Source organism: Lissotriton vulgaris, chromosome 4_1 (assembly GCF_964263255.1).
Source record: "Lissotriton vulgaris chromosome 4_1, aLisVul1.2, whole genome shotgun sequence".
Lineage (NCBI taxonomy): Eukaryota > Metazoa > Chordata > Amphibia > Caudata > Salamandridae > Lissotriton > Lissotriton vulgaris.
In genome coordinates, this window is record NC_141691.1 from 838,519,251 (window position 1) to 838,534,193 (window position 14,943).

The following is a 14,943-nucleotide window of genomic DNA, read 5'->3' on the forward strand; positions in this document are numbered from 1 at the left end:
TGCACTTACATTTTTACAAATAATTGTACATTTGTATGTGCACATACTTTTAAATACTTCACATATGTTGCATTCCTATTATAAGATGGCCACCAAACTTTCATTGCCTGGAGTCCATTTATTCTTTTTGGACTGCCAAAAAAAGACCTTCTTTACACTTTCTATCTGGCCGCTGGTCAGATTGTACATCTTCTCTACTATTTGGTCTATGACTGGCTAACCAGCAGAGATTATATATTATTTTGCTGGCAGCTCGGGAAATAGCAGAGATGTTATACTATTTGGCCAGCAGCCGAGTAAATAGATACTTCCGTATATTAAATACAGTGGGCTACTGGGAGAAGTGGGCCTTTACTCATAAGGATAAAGAACCTAGTGAGACCTTCACAAAGTCCTGTCCTTGACACCATCCAGTTATGATACAATTGCATTCACTGAGCACCGAGTGCAAAGGAACAGCACCTCCCCTTTATCCCACATTTAGTGATTACAAGAACATGATGTGCACACATTATAAACAGACGCTGTTCAATGGTGTGCCATATGGCCGCAATCTAGAAGAACAACAGAGAATACTGATGCAAGGAAGTTCAAATCAAAATTAAGACTATTCCATATCTTCTTTATTTTATTTATTTATTTTATTTAAAGAGTTTTATATAGCGCTGGCTAGACCAAGAGGTATCAGAGCGCTTTACATGAGAATAAACAATGTAACAGATAAAGTTCAACAATTACACAATAAATCTCCAAAAAATAGGTAATACGGCTAGGAGAGGAGAGAAAGGAGAGAGAAAAGTAGTGGAGGGGGCAGGGGAGGTGAAAAGGGAAGGATAAGGGAAGAGACAATACAGAGAGACGAAAAGAAGTCTGTCTAAAGACCGACTGGGTAGGTGATGACCAAGGAGGGAATCCACGGCCCATCTCACCTATAGCTAAACCAGGTAGCTCCATCGGGCATCAGACAAAAAAGTTCAGTCTCAATACATCGAGAGAGGGGAGAAGGAGAGATATTTAGGATTGAGGTGAAATATTTACCCATCTGTTTGTTTTTTACTGTTTTCTTTAATGCCTTTCTCCTACTGCAGGCATGATATACTTTCCTGCGACTTTCACTACACCATGCCTGCTTTCAATTACCAAGCTGTCTGGGATAACGGCACCCAAGATCTCGCATTTAGAAAAGTTTGAGCTACTGGCATTTTAAATGACCATGCCTTTTATTTAGATGTTCGTTATGAAAAAAAGATAAATAAAAGGCACTGTCATTTAAAATGCCAAAAGCTTAAACTCTCACAAGTGCGAGACCTATTGCATTGCAAATGCTTGCTAAGTGTGAAGCCAGAATTGATAAGTTCAAGATCAAGTTCAAGATAAAGAATTGATAAGTTCAAGATCAAGTTCAAGATCAAGTTCAAGATAAAGGGTAGTCTTTATTTTACTTTCACAACAGTCACCCAAATCAAAATGTTACAGCCAAAACAAAGCCAACGCGTTTCATTCACCCCAGTGAAATTTTTCAGGGCATTCATATTATGTACAGCCAATATGCCATTAAACAATTCTCAAGAATATATATTCCACCATGAAAGAATTTCTATGTATGTGGGGTCCCCATTAGGTTTTGAACCCCTGATCCTTTGTATTTCAGGCCAGGCCGCCCCAGTAGTCGACACCTCAATCCATGTCCTGATCGTTAATTTATTAATTGATAATATGGTGTGTTGTGTTCCATAATTTCAGATTGAAAAGTAATTGGACATGTTTTTAATATATGTGTGATTAAAGTTCTTCACAACCCAATACCTTTGTGGTATGTAATTGTGTCTGTTCTGGGGGTATAACTGGGAGTTAACAAATTCTAGAATGACAAGGTTTTTACGAATGTTTGACTGTGTGATACTGAGATTCCAAGGTGAAGTTTTTTTACTTGAAAGTCTGGCTAGGTGTTCTGTCCCATTGGAGGTGGGACCTCTCTCTTCTTGTTTCAGTGTTAGTGTACATCACCTTGGAAGAGATGCCGTAGACTTGAATGTTAATGTAGATAGTCTGAGGAAGCAGTAGTTTTCTCAAGTTTGTGCATGGTACATGGATGTCAGTTCAACAAAATGTCAGGGGTAGCCGAAATTACATCACATGATTTTTGACATCATAGGATTGACCTCTGTTTACTTTCTGTTCCTGACACTACCTTCATGCCTCCTGAGACCAGGGTGTAGCAAGAGCAATTCCAAAGGTACCGGTGGGCAAGCCAAGGGTAGCAGCTGCTGAACTTGACCACAGCTAAACGACATCCATAGTGTCATACTGTTGTACTTCTTCAGTTTCATTGATCAGTCCTATCACTGCATGGTTGCTAGATGGTCTTCGGGAGTATCAGAAGGGAATCTGGGATGATGGTGAGAACAGCATTGCTTGACTTCCAAATTATTCGTTCTAATGATAAATATTTCAACAAAGGAACACTTCTGAATGTTTGGTCCTAAAATATATCGAAGTAAGGACAGTGTGAAAGGGGTTAAGGGTTAAGTATTAGGGGTTAAGGACAGAAGGTGTAAGGTATATGCAGAGCCATTGGAATTATGAAATTCTGCAGCGTTTTCCGCATAATTATGGATTTGACGCATTTGCCACGTAATCAATCATCTGCCTCATAATTTGTACATTTTAACATTAAAAAACTATATAGCTTATGCATATCAAAGATTTCTAAAACTGTGGCGAAATGTGTTGCCGCATACTGAAAGGCCCTTATAAAGGGTATAGGGTTAAACGTTTGGAGGTATGAGGTTGAGCGTATGTGGTACAGGAGTTAGGGTACATACTATATGGTTAAGGGTATAAGTTGAATTTATAAGGTTATGGTTAAGGGCAAAGGGTAAATGATATAGTGTTAAGGATTTGGGAAATGGGGTTAAAGGTAAAGGGTTAGTCCCATTTGACTTCATTTGTTTAGTGTCACCATTAGAGATGGGTCTAATTTAAGGTGCGTTGTTGATTGTTACCATCTTTTTAGTCTGTATGGTAAAAAAATCAAACTTTTGCTTTTCACAGAAGTGCTAACTCAATTAATTTCAATTGAATAGACTATAATTTTGAAGAGATGCAATTAGAAGTGTTTAAAACGAATTGATGATACAGTTGGTAATAAATTAGATTTAACAGCGTACACAATTCCATTGAGGTACACAGTGACTAACGCTTGCATGTCCTGAAATCAAATTCTTCAAGAAATTGATTGACTCTGCAGAGCAAGGATAGGAGTACAAAAAATCTCTGTACTGTTGGTTGTGATGACAAGGTTTGGGTCTATATGGAACTCTACAGATGTAGTTGCCAAGCGAAGTAGCTGCAGTTCTTTGCATAAAGTAAAACCCGAACTTGTGCTTGCTTGCTTGATGTTTTGAAAAGCTAAGGAGTTAGGTCCATGTAAGGGGTGGGGTAGGCTGGACCCTTATCATATAATAACAAACACAAATTGCCTGAACCCACCTTTTCTTCAACTATTTCTTTACAACAATAGGGCAAACGAAAAATTTTAAGTTTGACCTGGTATTTTATTTATACCTTTTTACTTCAATATTGTTCAATTATTTTCATATGAATTATACAGAAAAGGAAAAAATACATTCAATATATTTCAATTATACCCATACAAAACTATTTACAAAACAACAATATGTACATTTCTTATATAGAGTTATCATACATTCTACACATAATACACAACATAAAAAAGAATTGATTGAAATGTTTGAATAGAGCTAATCTATATCCATAAACAAGAAGAAAAGGACAAAGTCAAAAAGAAAGAGCAACACTTTTAAGTTGCAAAACAACTTAACCCCTTAAGTGCTGCCTCGGTGCATTGGCCGCCGGCAGCACTACCTCCCCAGTGCTGCCCACGACCATTGGACGTCCATTCAGCACTAGTTCCAATGGACAGCGCAGCACTGGGGAGGAATGTTTAATAGCATCTATGAGGTTAACAACTGGCCGCAGCCAGTTGAAATGCTTGATGTTATTAATAGTTCCTTCAGATGTGCCGACGCGTTTCTAGTCCAAGGAAACCAGTTCCTGGACTTTCATCAGGGCTTTGTCACTTGTCTGTATCAAATGCAGAAAAACAATAAAGTTTTCATTATTTAACTGCATTCCTCATTCTTTCCTCTTATTCACGTTGCACCACCAAATATTTTTATAAAAAATACCTGTTAGTATCTGAGACCTGACCCTTACGATGTCTTCAAGCCTAGGCAAACAATATTCCGTATTCAGTTGTATTATTCTATTAGAATTAGGGACGTTACAACCTACAATGGGAAATGAAGGCTACTTTGTAGCATTACTTGCTATGCGTGTTTGAATCTTATTAAGGTGAGGAAAACAATTGTATCCTGCCTCACTTGTCGGGGATTCAAAAGTCTCAGTCACAGTTGTTACTCCACTTATATTCAATTTAAAAAGCGGAATCTAGTAAAGGAAAACTGCCATATTAGAGTCTTTATTTTCAAGAATATGCTCAAACACGTGACCCAGAGGTTTTTAAGAGCCCGTACCTTGTTTTCAAAGAAACGGGACGAATGTCATTAATCAATCTTCACTACGCCCTCTCTCAAAGCGCTCTCAGCGCGGATGTTACTGAAATATGTAAGTCCACTTGTGACTCCTTTTAGCAAAGAGCGCGTTTCCTCACTCTTTCGTCTAAAAATGCAAATACAAGAATCTTTAGTAAGCTAGAGCGCATTATCAGCACGCATAGCGCGATTATTGCTTGTGCATCCCGCTGTATCGCACAACTGAGCGCCAAGTACCTGTTCGCAGGACCTCCACCAAGACGAAATCGCGCGAGTCTGGTGTTGCAGGGGCCATCTTAGACCGCCCATAATTACTCCCTCGTGGATCTGGCCGGGCATTATGGGACTCGTAGTTTCTAATAGTTAAAGAGGCCCTTTCAAATCTTTATTGTCCCCCTCATCTCTCAACTTTGAGGCTCTATTTCTATCTAGCTGAACATGTGCCATTTAGACACAGGTGCTAGGTTTCTAAGCAAAATCTTTTGAACCAAACACGGCAGAGTTTCTTCGCATGGCAATGAGCATGGAAACCAACCAAGCACTCTCTTAGCTCTAATTACAAGGCTATCACAACAGTTAGGTATTGTCATAAGTTGCTCGACTGAGTATTCAGACGCCCCAAAGAAAAGGCAAACTACTGAAATTATCAGACATCTAATGAAAAAGAATTACGTTACTCACAGGCGTGATATCTCTGATAGGTTATTTAGCCCTGTTAATGTGCTATTGAATTTTAGAATGAGATATGCCTCCTTCTGTAACAAGACTCTGTCCACATCTGTTTGGCATTTCTTCTGATTAATGGTAAATAAAATAGACCATTTGAAATCATTCTCGTTGTGCCCTTTCTCCACGAAATGCTCAACCATAGGAGCTGACAAGACTTTCTTTTTTATACGTGACCTGTGCTGGCTGATTCTCAAATTGACCTGTTGGTTAATTTTTCCAATGTAGATCTTATTGCACAGGCATATTATCGCATATACCACGTTTTTTGACTTACAGGTTGTGAACCCATGATGTTTCCATTTCGTATTCAAATGCTGGAATTCGTTTCCCTCAATCGTAGCATTGTCTTGCATTCAACCGGCCGTGGAACGCCAATAGCTCCACCTGGCTCCCCCTCCAGGTGGACCTATTGGCGTTCCACGGCTGGTTGCCCTATTGTTCTAAAGAAATAGTTGAAGAAAAGGTGGTGTTTGTTATTATGCTTGCTTGATGTGGCAAATGATGAACACAGACACGTTTGGTAAGGTCCTGAGCTTCAAACATGCTGTCAAATGGATTGGATGGTGGAGAGGAAGTCATTAGGAAGGTCAATGTCACTGCTCGAAAAACTTCAAATATATTTTGGTATTGTCCAAATACTTATGGATTGATGGTCCTTATCTGCCAGGGGTAACTCGGAATTCCTGGCTTTTCCAAGGTAGCATGATAGCTTTGCACAAGAAGCAAGCCTCCGTCAAAGAAACTATATATAATACATGTGCAACATCTAACCAAAACAAGTATTGGCAAAGTAAATGGATCCCGCCTATGCAAAAGCTATTGGCTGTGACAATATGTTTTATCCATGTTGTACACCAGTGTGGCTGCTGATTAGCATGGCTAAATGTTAGTGGGCTAAAAGACAGTGGCGTAGAGTGGAGTGTCATAGAGTGAATGGTGCAGAGTAGAAAAGAGTGGTGTAGAGTGCAGTGACATAGAGTTCAAAAGTGTATAGTGAAATAGCATGAAGTGGGATAGCCTGCAGTGGCATAGAGTGCATTGGTTTTGAGTAAAGTGACATAGATTAAAGTGGCATAGAGTGCAGTGGTGAAAGAAGTGTTGTGCAGAGTAGATTGCAGTGGTGTAGAGTGCAGTGGCATAGGGCAGATTGTTTCAGAGTAAAGATAAGTGGTGTAGAGTGGAGTTGTGCAGGGTAGTGTGCGGTGGCATAAAGTACAGTGGTGTAGAGAAGAGTGATGCAGAGTAGATTGCATTGGTGTAGAGTGCAGTGACGTACAACAGATTGGTTCAGAGTAGAGTGCAGTGGCACACAGGTGGATACCTAGATAGGATGAAATTCCCCCCTGTGATAGTGGCGCTTACTAATTCCAGTATCGTAGTATACAATATGTAAATCTGTTGGTGCTCAAAGGAAGAAGGGTCATCCACCCTTCAGCAGAAGTGACCCAAGGGGATCACACAACTATTTACCACAAGCCTGAGCACACATAAAATATAATTGCCATTTATGCAGTAAAATATAGAACATAACAATAGTATATGAAAGTTTGTCTTTAATGTTCTTGCTTCTGTTGGTCCAGCCAACACGTGTTTCGTCGCCCGGGAGTGACCCACAACTTCATCAGGGCTAATAGACCTTCTGTTAGAACAGTCAGCCTTTGAACCGGTTATAATTCCGGCCAAGAGGGCAGGGATAATAGTAAAGTTCTGTTCGCTTCTAGTTTTCCTTCCTTCGGAAATTGCAAATCCGTGCGAGTGTTAGTGCCATGCGTGACGGACCAAATCAGTCCCAGCATCCACAGTAAGAGGAATAACACTCTTGTTCTCGGACGTGTTTCCGCATCTGTTCACCGGCATCCATATGCGGAAACACGTCTGAGCACGAGAGTGTTATTCCTCTTACTGTGGATGCTGGGACAGATTTGGTCCGACGCGCATGGCACGAACACTCACGCGGATTAGCAATTACCAAGGGAACGAAAAGTAGAAGCGAACGGAATTTAACTATTATCCCTTCCCTCTTGGCCAGGACGGAATTATAACCGGTTCAAAGGCTGACTGTTCTAACAGAAGGTCTACTAGCCCTGAGAAAGTCGTGGGCCACTCCCGTGCGACTACAAACGTGTTGGCTGGACCAACAGAAGCAAGAACATTAAAGACAGACTGTCATATACTATTGTTATGTTCTATATTTTACTGCACACATGCCAATTATATTTTATGTGAGCTCGGGCTTGTGGTACACAGTGGAGTGGTGCAGGGTATATTGCAGTGGCATAGAGTAGAATGGTGTAGAGTGCAGTGGTTTGGAGTGCAGTGTTGCAGCATAGATTAGAGTGGCATGAAAGGATGAAGAGTGTAGTTGCACAGACTGTAGTGGGTAGAGTGCAGTAGCATGACGTAGAGTTGAGTGGTATAGAGTAGTCTACAGTGGCATAGTGTGCACTGACAGTGCAGTGACACAGAATAGAGTGCAATGGTGTAGAGTAGAGTGGTACAAAGTAGAGTAGAGTGGTGGACAGTGGCGAAGCGTAGAGTGCAGTGCCATAGAATGCAGTGGTGTAGCATGCAGTGATGTAGAGTGTTGCATGCAGAGCAGAGTATAGTGGCATAGTGTGCAGTGGTGCAGAGTAGTTGGCATACAATGCAGTGGGGCAGAGTACATTGGTCTTGAGTGAAGTGGGGAGGAGTGCAGTGGTTTAGGGTAGAGTGGCTTAGAGTGCAGTGGCGTAGAGTGGAGTGGCATAGTGTGGAGTAGAGTGGTAGAGAGTATAGTGGCATAGAAGGCAGTGGCATAGAGTATGTTGTTTCAATGTAGAGTGAAGTGGCTTAGAGTGGAGTGGTGCAGTGTATAGTGCAATGGCATAGAGTAGTGGCAGAGAGCACAGTAGTGTAGCATGGTACTGAGTAGAGTAGAGTGGTGTAGAGTGCAGAGGCATAGAATTGGAGTGGTGCAGAGTGGAGTAGGGTGTAGTGGCATAGAGTAGATTGCTTCAGAGTAGAGTGGAGTGGTGTAGAGTGGAGTGGGGAGTGGTGCAAGGTAGAGTGCAGTACCATAGAGTTGTGACGTAGAGTGCATGGCGTAGAGTGCAGTGGCATACAGTGCAGTGTTGCAGAATAGAGTGGAGTGGTGCAGTGTGGAGTGTTGCAGAGCAGTGTGGGCAGCCTAGACTGGAGCGGTGTAGAGTGTAGTGGCGAAGAGTGCAGTGGTGCATAGTAGAGTGGGGTAGAGTGCACTGGCATAGATTAGAGTGGTGCAGAGTAGAATAGAGAGGCTTTGAGTAGAGTGGTGCATGGTAGATTAGAGAAGCATTGAGTGTAGTGGTGTAGAGTGGATTGGCATAGAGTGCAATAGAGTGGTGTGCAGTAGATTGGTGATGAGCAGAGGGGGGCAGATTTCAGTGGAGGAGAGTGCAGTGTTGCAAAGTAGAGTGTTGTAGAGTGCAGTAGTGTGGAACAGAATGGTGGAGTGCATTGGTGTAGAGTGCAGTGGAGTAGAGAGGTGCAGAGTAAAGTGACGTAGAGTGCAATGGTGTTGAGTAGAGTGGTGTAGAGTGCACTGACAGAGTTGCAGAGTAGACTATAGTGATGTACAGTGCAGTGGTGCAGAGTAGATTGGCATAGAATGCAGTGGCGTAGAGTGTATTGGTTTTGAGGAAAAAGTGTTGTAGAGTGCATTAGCATTGAGTGAAGTAGCGTAGAGGGCAGCAGCATAGAATAGAGTGGCATGGAATGGAGAGGTGCAGGATAGATTGCAGTGGAGTGGAATGGTGCAGAGTGGACTAGAGTGGCATAATGTGGATTGTTTCAAAATAGAGTACAATGTCGTAGAGTGCAGTGTCTTAGAGTGCAGTGGTGCAGAGTAGATTAGAGTGTCTTAGAGTGAATTGGTTTGAGTGCACTGATGTAGAGTACAATGGTGTAGAGTGCAGTGGTGTATAGTGCAGTGGCATAAAGTGTAGAGTTCAGTGTTGCAGAGTAGAGTGGTACAGAGTGAAGTGGTGTAGCATGCAGTGGGAACAGTCAGTGATGCATAGTAGAGAAGTGATGGGGTAGAGTGCATTGACATAGAGTAGAGTGATGTAGAGTAGAGAGGCATACAGTGAAGTGGTGTACAGTGGAGTTGTACAGAGTAGAGAGCAGTGTGGAATGGTGTGGAGTGGCATAGTGTGGAGTGTAGCAGAGTAGACTGCAGAGGTGTGGGTGGTGCAGAATAGAGTGGAGTGGGGTATGCATGGTGTAGTAGCATATTGCCACTAAAGACAACACAATTTATATTGAAATTACCATTACAATTGCACAGACATACAGTTTTACAGATACAAATATACAGTGCGCAAATGATAATGGGTGGAAATGTCATCACCTAGTATATTGATTTGTTTTGATCGGATTACAAAATATTTGTTTCCACTTCAATTCAGAATTACCCAAAAATGTGCTTCATTTGTGCCTTTCTAATTCTGATATATTCTGAACAGGGGACCGCCTTCCTCAAGAACATCCATAGTAGCAAACATGATTGTCAAATAAATCCTCTCACTTTGAAGTCAAAGAAAGCTCCATGGAAGACAGAGCCTGGCATTTGACCTCTGTCTATGAATGCACAGCAAATGTGACAAGATAAGAACAAGATTTAAAGGCCTGTTTACAGAAATCCAGCAGTGGTGAAAGAATACAGTGAATATGGTTTGGGTAATGAAGGGGAGGAACTAAAGCTGGGCAGCATGAATCATATAGAGTCAGCAGGTAGAAAGCAAGCAAATGTGAGTTACAAACCACAAAGCCAATGGTAAGCAAATGGCAGAATGCATTCCCAGGGAAGGTTTGCGAATGTCCACAAGATGTCGACTTAAAAATTATACAGTTTAAATTCAAATAGTCAAAGTGGACAAAAATAAATTAGTTAAAAAGATAAAAGAAAAAAAGTAAATGTACTCAAATTGAAGAAAATCGTGTGCAGTGATCAAATTATGCAGCAATAAAGTGTCATTAGAAAAAACAAGAGGAACTCAAAACGGCAATATTTGTCTGTAAGGTGCCGCATACTGGGAGCCAAACATCTTTTGTGGATGGCCAGTAACTGACAGGAGCTTCGTTAAAACTGGTGGTTTTAGCATGCAAAGAAACTGCAAATAGCCACATACAATGCAGCTTTTCATCCACTTGAATGAGTAACAGCAGCTTACATATGTAAAGCATTATAAATCTACAATGACCTCTGGACTGCAACGATTATATCAAATGAATAGTGTAGAAGGTCTGAGCATCAAATCCGAGCAACAAACCTCAATATGGACTAGTAGGAACAATTATGAGTCAAAGCTGCTTTAAATAGGCGATATTAAACTATGTTTTTCCCCACTGCTAGTCAGTTGCTTGAGTTATAGTCTGTTTAAAGCATCCTTTAGCAACTGACCAAACACAAAAATGACCCACCAGTTGTCTTAGTCTGCACCATGTACAATAATGCTATGTAAGAGTCGTACCTGAGATAACTCTGAGGTGAGAACACTCCTTTCATACTCAAGTAAAGAGTCACCATTGGGCAAATCTTGAAAGCCGCTACCGAGGGAACTGAGCTCTTCCTCAGGTGTGATTATCAACAGCTCTTGGGTGCAAACATTCTCCTCTGATTTACTGATTTCACCAAAAGTCATACACTTTTGACTTTCGTCTTCTTTGAATTCAAATTTCTGAAACACTTAAAAAAATATACAACATGTCAATTCTCGTTGATAGCTTTTTTGTTATAATTTTATTAAGGTTTTCAAGTACAAACAAAAGGGAAGAAAGCAAAACAAGTACAACATAAGAATACAAAAATAATCATAGCTTACTGCTGTAGGCCCCATTCATTTTGACAAACAATATAAAATTATAGGACACAGGGTTTACCAAGTTACAGTGGCATGAATATTTGTGTGAGTGGAGGTTGGTGTACATCGCTAGTTGGAAATGGGCAATGTATTGGAATATATGGAACCATTGCCTACAGTACAAACCTGTAAAAGATAAAGACGGTACGGGGGAGAGGAGAGAGAGGAGAGGGTGAGGAAAGAGGAGGATATAGGAAGAAAAAGAAATGAGAGAGAGAAAAGGGAGATAAAGAAAGAGGGGATGAAAGAGGAGAGGAGAATAACATTTTTCAAAATTTTTAACCAGGAGGGAGTATTTTACTGTGTTTCTGAGAACCAAAGGAAGCCTTGTCAGGCCAGAAAGGATGCTTGGAATCTGCAAACGTCTGCTAGTTTACCCACCTATACTTTTGGGAGGTATTAATTTCTTAAGAGCAATTCTTATATTTTTGAGGACCAAGTACAGTTGAAGTTAAGACTGTTTATTTAGTTGAAGAAGACGTTAGAAATGGGAAGGGGGGGACATACCTAGTAAAAAATGTATAAGTGGTCAAATCATCCTTTTAGTTGTCTCAAGTCTACCCCACCAGGTAATACATTTTTGGGACCAGTTCGATAAGAGGTTCTTGAATGTATCAATAGTTTTGTTTTCATTATAACTTATGGAGTCCTTGAGATTTTTTTCTAAACCAGAAACTTAAGTATTCGATTGTGGTACTTTCCCTATATTCCCATCCTAGGCCAGTAGATTTGATTACAGAGGAATTGCAAAGATTATTAAACGGAAGTATTCTAATTTGTTTTTCAAAGTGTAGCGCGACACGTTTGTCAAATTTTTCTATTGAGTGTAGGATTGCTGCTTCATTAGATCTCTCAGAAACAATTAAGATGTCGTCTGCATAGGCTGCATATTTTTCTTCGGCCAGATTTAAAAGGGATCCCCTTTCTTTTGTTGGTTTCTCATATTGCAGTGAGGAGGGTTTTAATATACAAGTAGGGGTAAGACGGGACACCCTTGCCTTGTTGTATTGCAAAGGAGTCTAATAGGTTGCCATTGATATTGATTCTTGCAGCAGGTTTGTCAAAGAGAGCTTGAGCCAGCTGTGTGAATTTTTTACCTACTTCAAAGCAGCTTGGCTGCCTTTGATGAAGCATGTTTGGGGTGGGAAGATGATTTATCTATGACAAGTTTGAAGTCTATTGTCCAGGATTTCTGTGTAAATCTTGCAGTCTGCATTGATAAAGATACCAGCCTGAAGTCTTGTGTTCTGTGGGGTCTTTCCTTTCTTTTGGGATGACAATGATAGTTAAAAACAGGCTGTGCCAGTTACTGCTCCTAAACATATAGATTTTTAAGCAGGTGTATTAAGATGTCATGCTTTGATAAAAGGAGGCTGGGAAGTCTCCTGTGTCCGACATTGTTCCAGCTTCAGTATTTACTTTGGGTATTGCAGATTTTTTTAAGCTAGTCTAAGTCATCATTGTATTTGGAGAAATTACTCTTTGAGTAAAGTGTGTAGTAGAATTTTACAAATTCTAACCTAATTTCTTTCACGTTAGATGATGTGTTCTGTGAACTTTAATAGCTCAGATTTTGTTCCTTGTTTTACTTTGCTTTAGTTTTCCGGGTTTATTTTAGCCAAGGAACCTTCGGTCTTCACCTCTTGTAATGAGGAAGTGGGCTCATAATTCTGTTATATCTCATTTTAGAGACTCAGGTTTACCTAGGGTGTATTTATTTTCGTTTTGGATTCATCTTTTTTCCAGGGATCTAACCTTATTTTCTAAACTATCAAGTTTCAACCTGTCAGCTTTATTTTTCTTAGCCATGAAATTGATCGTTGTACGACTTATGTAAGCTTTAAGGGCATCCCATTAGATTTTGACCTTTGCATGGGTTTCTTTCAAGGAATTCGTAAATTGATTTCCCAATCCACTCTATGAGTGTTTTGTCCATAGTAAATACGCTGCTCACTCTCTTTATTTTGTTGTTTTCCTCCGGTTCTGTTAAGTTGTATAGGAGTGTGACACAATCATGGTCCGAAATGAGTATAGGTTCAAGGGTAGGTTCTGAGGCATTCCAAGTATATGCCTTGCAAGTATATGCTTCATCCACTTAAAAACTACCAACGCTAGAGACAAAATGGTGGGGTTTATAACAAAAGGTGAATTCCTTCTCCGTTGGGGTAGAAAGTCTCTAAATGTTATTTAGTTATGAGTGTTGCAGATGTTTAGAAGCTGATTGTGTGACTGGTTAGTCTAAAAATATATTTATCTTGATAGCCTTCTTGTTACATCATTGCAGTGAAGGTTGAGGTTACCACCAAAGACAATATTTGAATCCGAGGGTACTCCAGATTTTTGTACAATTGGGTCCAGAATTTAGCCTTGTCATTTGTTGGGGCATAAATGTTCACAGTGTTCAGTCTCATTCTGTTAGGATTTTTAGGCCAGAGTTACTAGCTATCAGTGCAATTAGACAATGTTTCTTTTTCTGGGCTGGAGAGGTAACAAAGTTGTTAACCCATTTGTTGGGCACTTGCATTGCCTCGCTGCCACCTATCCTTGCTTGCTGCAGGAATACTATGTCTCTCTTCAATTTGTGACAATAATCTAAAGTTTTCTGGCTTTTCACTGGGTAATTTATGACTTTCGTGTTCAGCTGTAGCATCCTGATATCAGGCATTACTTGATGCAAGGACTGGCATGAAAGGTTGTCTTTGCTTTACGGGCCAGTCTTTTCGTTGCCAATTACATTGTAAAAACCCGACAGGGGTGTCCCCTGTCGCCCGACTATTTACACCAACCATGGAGCCCATGGCGGTGCTATTGCACTGCACTCTGAAACCCTGGGGGATCTATTTGGACGAGACGACACATATTGTATCCTTGTATGCCGATGATGTCCTGGTATACATGCATAATCCAGGGGAATCGGTTCCAGAGCTCTTATGTCTTTTAGGGGCCTTTGGGACAGTGTCCGGTCTTTTTGTAAATGCCCACAAATTTCAGTTATTTTCAGTTGGTGGTCTGACCGCAATGCGGCCGGAGGCACTCCCGGTATTGGGGCTTCTATGGGGGGGGGGGGGGGGGGGGGGTAGGAGGAATACGTTATTTGGGACTCAAGATTGCCTAGTCAAAAAAAACCTTTTGACCTAAATATTGGCAGAGTTTTGGAGGGCTTGAGAGCATCGCTAAGTTTCAGGAGAGACCTCTCCTTGGTCGCTGATGGGCAGGGAAGCACTCGTTAAGATGATAGTATTGCCACATTGCCTGTACAACCTGCAAGGTACATTGTACAAGATTCCCAAAATGTCTAATAGTGGATCTACTATGGGCTGCTAAAAGAAAACGGATTGGGTTACCAATGCTGAAACAGATATCGGATCCAGGACGAATTGCGCTGCCCAATGTAGAACTTTATTATTTAGTAGCACACCTTAAACATGCATTTTACTGGCTGGACGAGGAGAACAATTGGGAGAAGAGACTGCTGGAGGATTCTCGTGAACACTTTACACTACCTGAACTGCTTACATGTGGAGCCCGCGTACTGGCGCATTTACCGTATTTGATGTGGGACGTGTATGGGAACAAGTGGTCACAAAGATATTATGTTGCACGCCTTATGCACTTGATATGCCACTAAGGGAGTAAAACTGTTTGCAAAGATAGGGGAGGTCATGTCTGTACAGAAATGGAAAGATGGAGGATGCGATGTGCTGGGAGATTTATACCTCCGCTGCCAATTTATAATGCGAGACGATGCTGTAGATTCA

General features: G+C 40.9%; 1 protein-coding gene across 1 annotated transcript in view; it reads right to left on the reverse strand.

Annotated features, from left to right (window-relative positions):
• The window catches only part of LOC147722654 (uncharacterized), a 532,792-nt gene extending 521,627 nt beyond the window's left edge, over positions 1–11,165 (reverse strand). The window contains 2 exon segments of the mRNA XM_086967342.1: positions 10,796–11,010; positions 11,147–11,165. Of these exon segments, the coding sequence (XP_086823468.1) occupies positions 10,796–11,010; positions 11,147–11,165 (234 nt within the window).
• Positions 11,166–14,943: the final 3,778 nt, after the last annotated feature.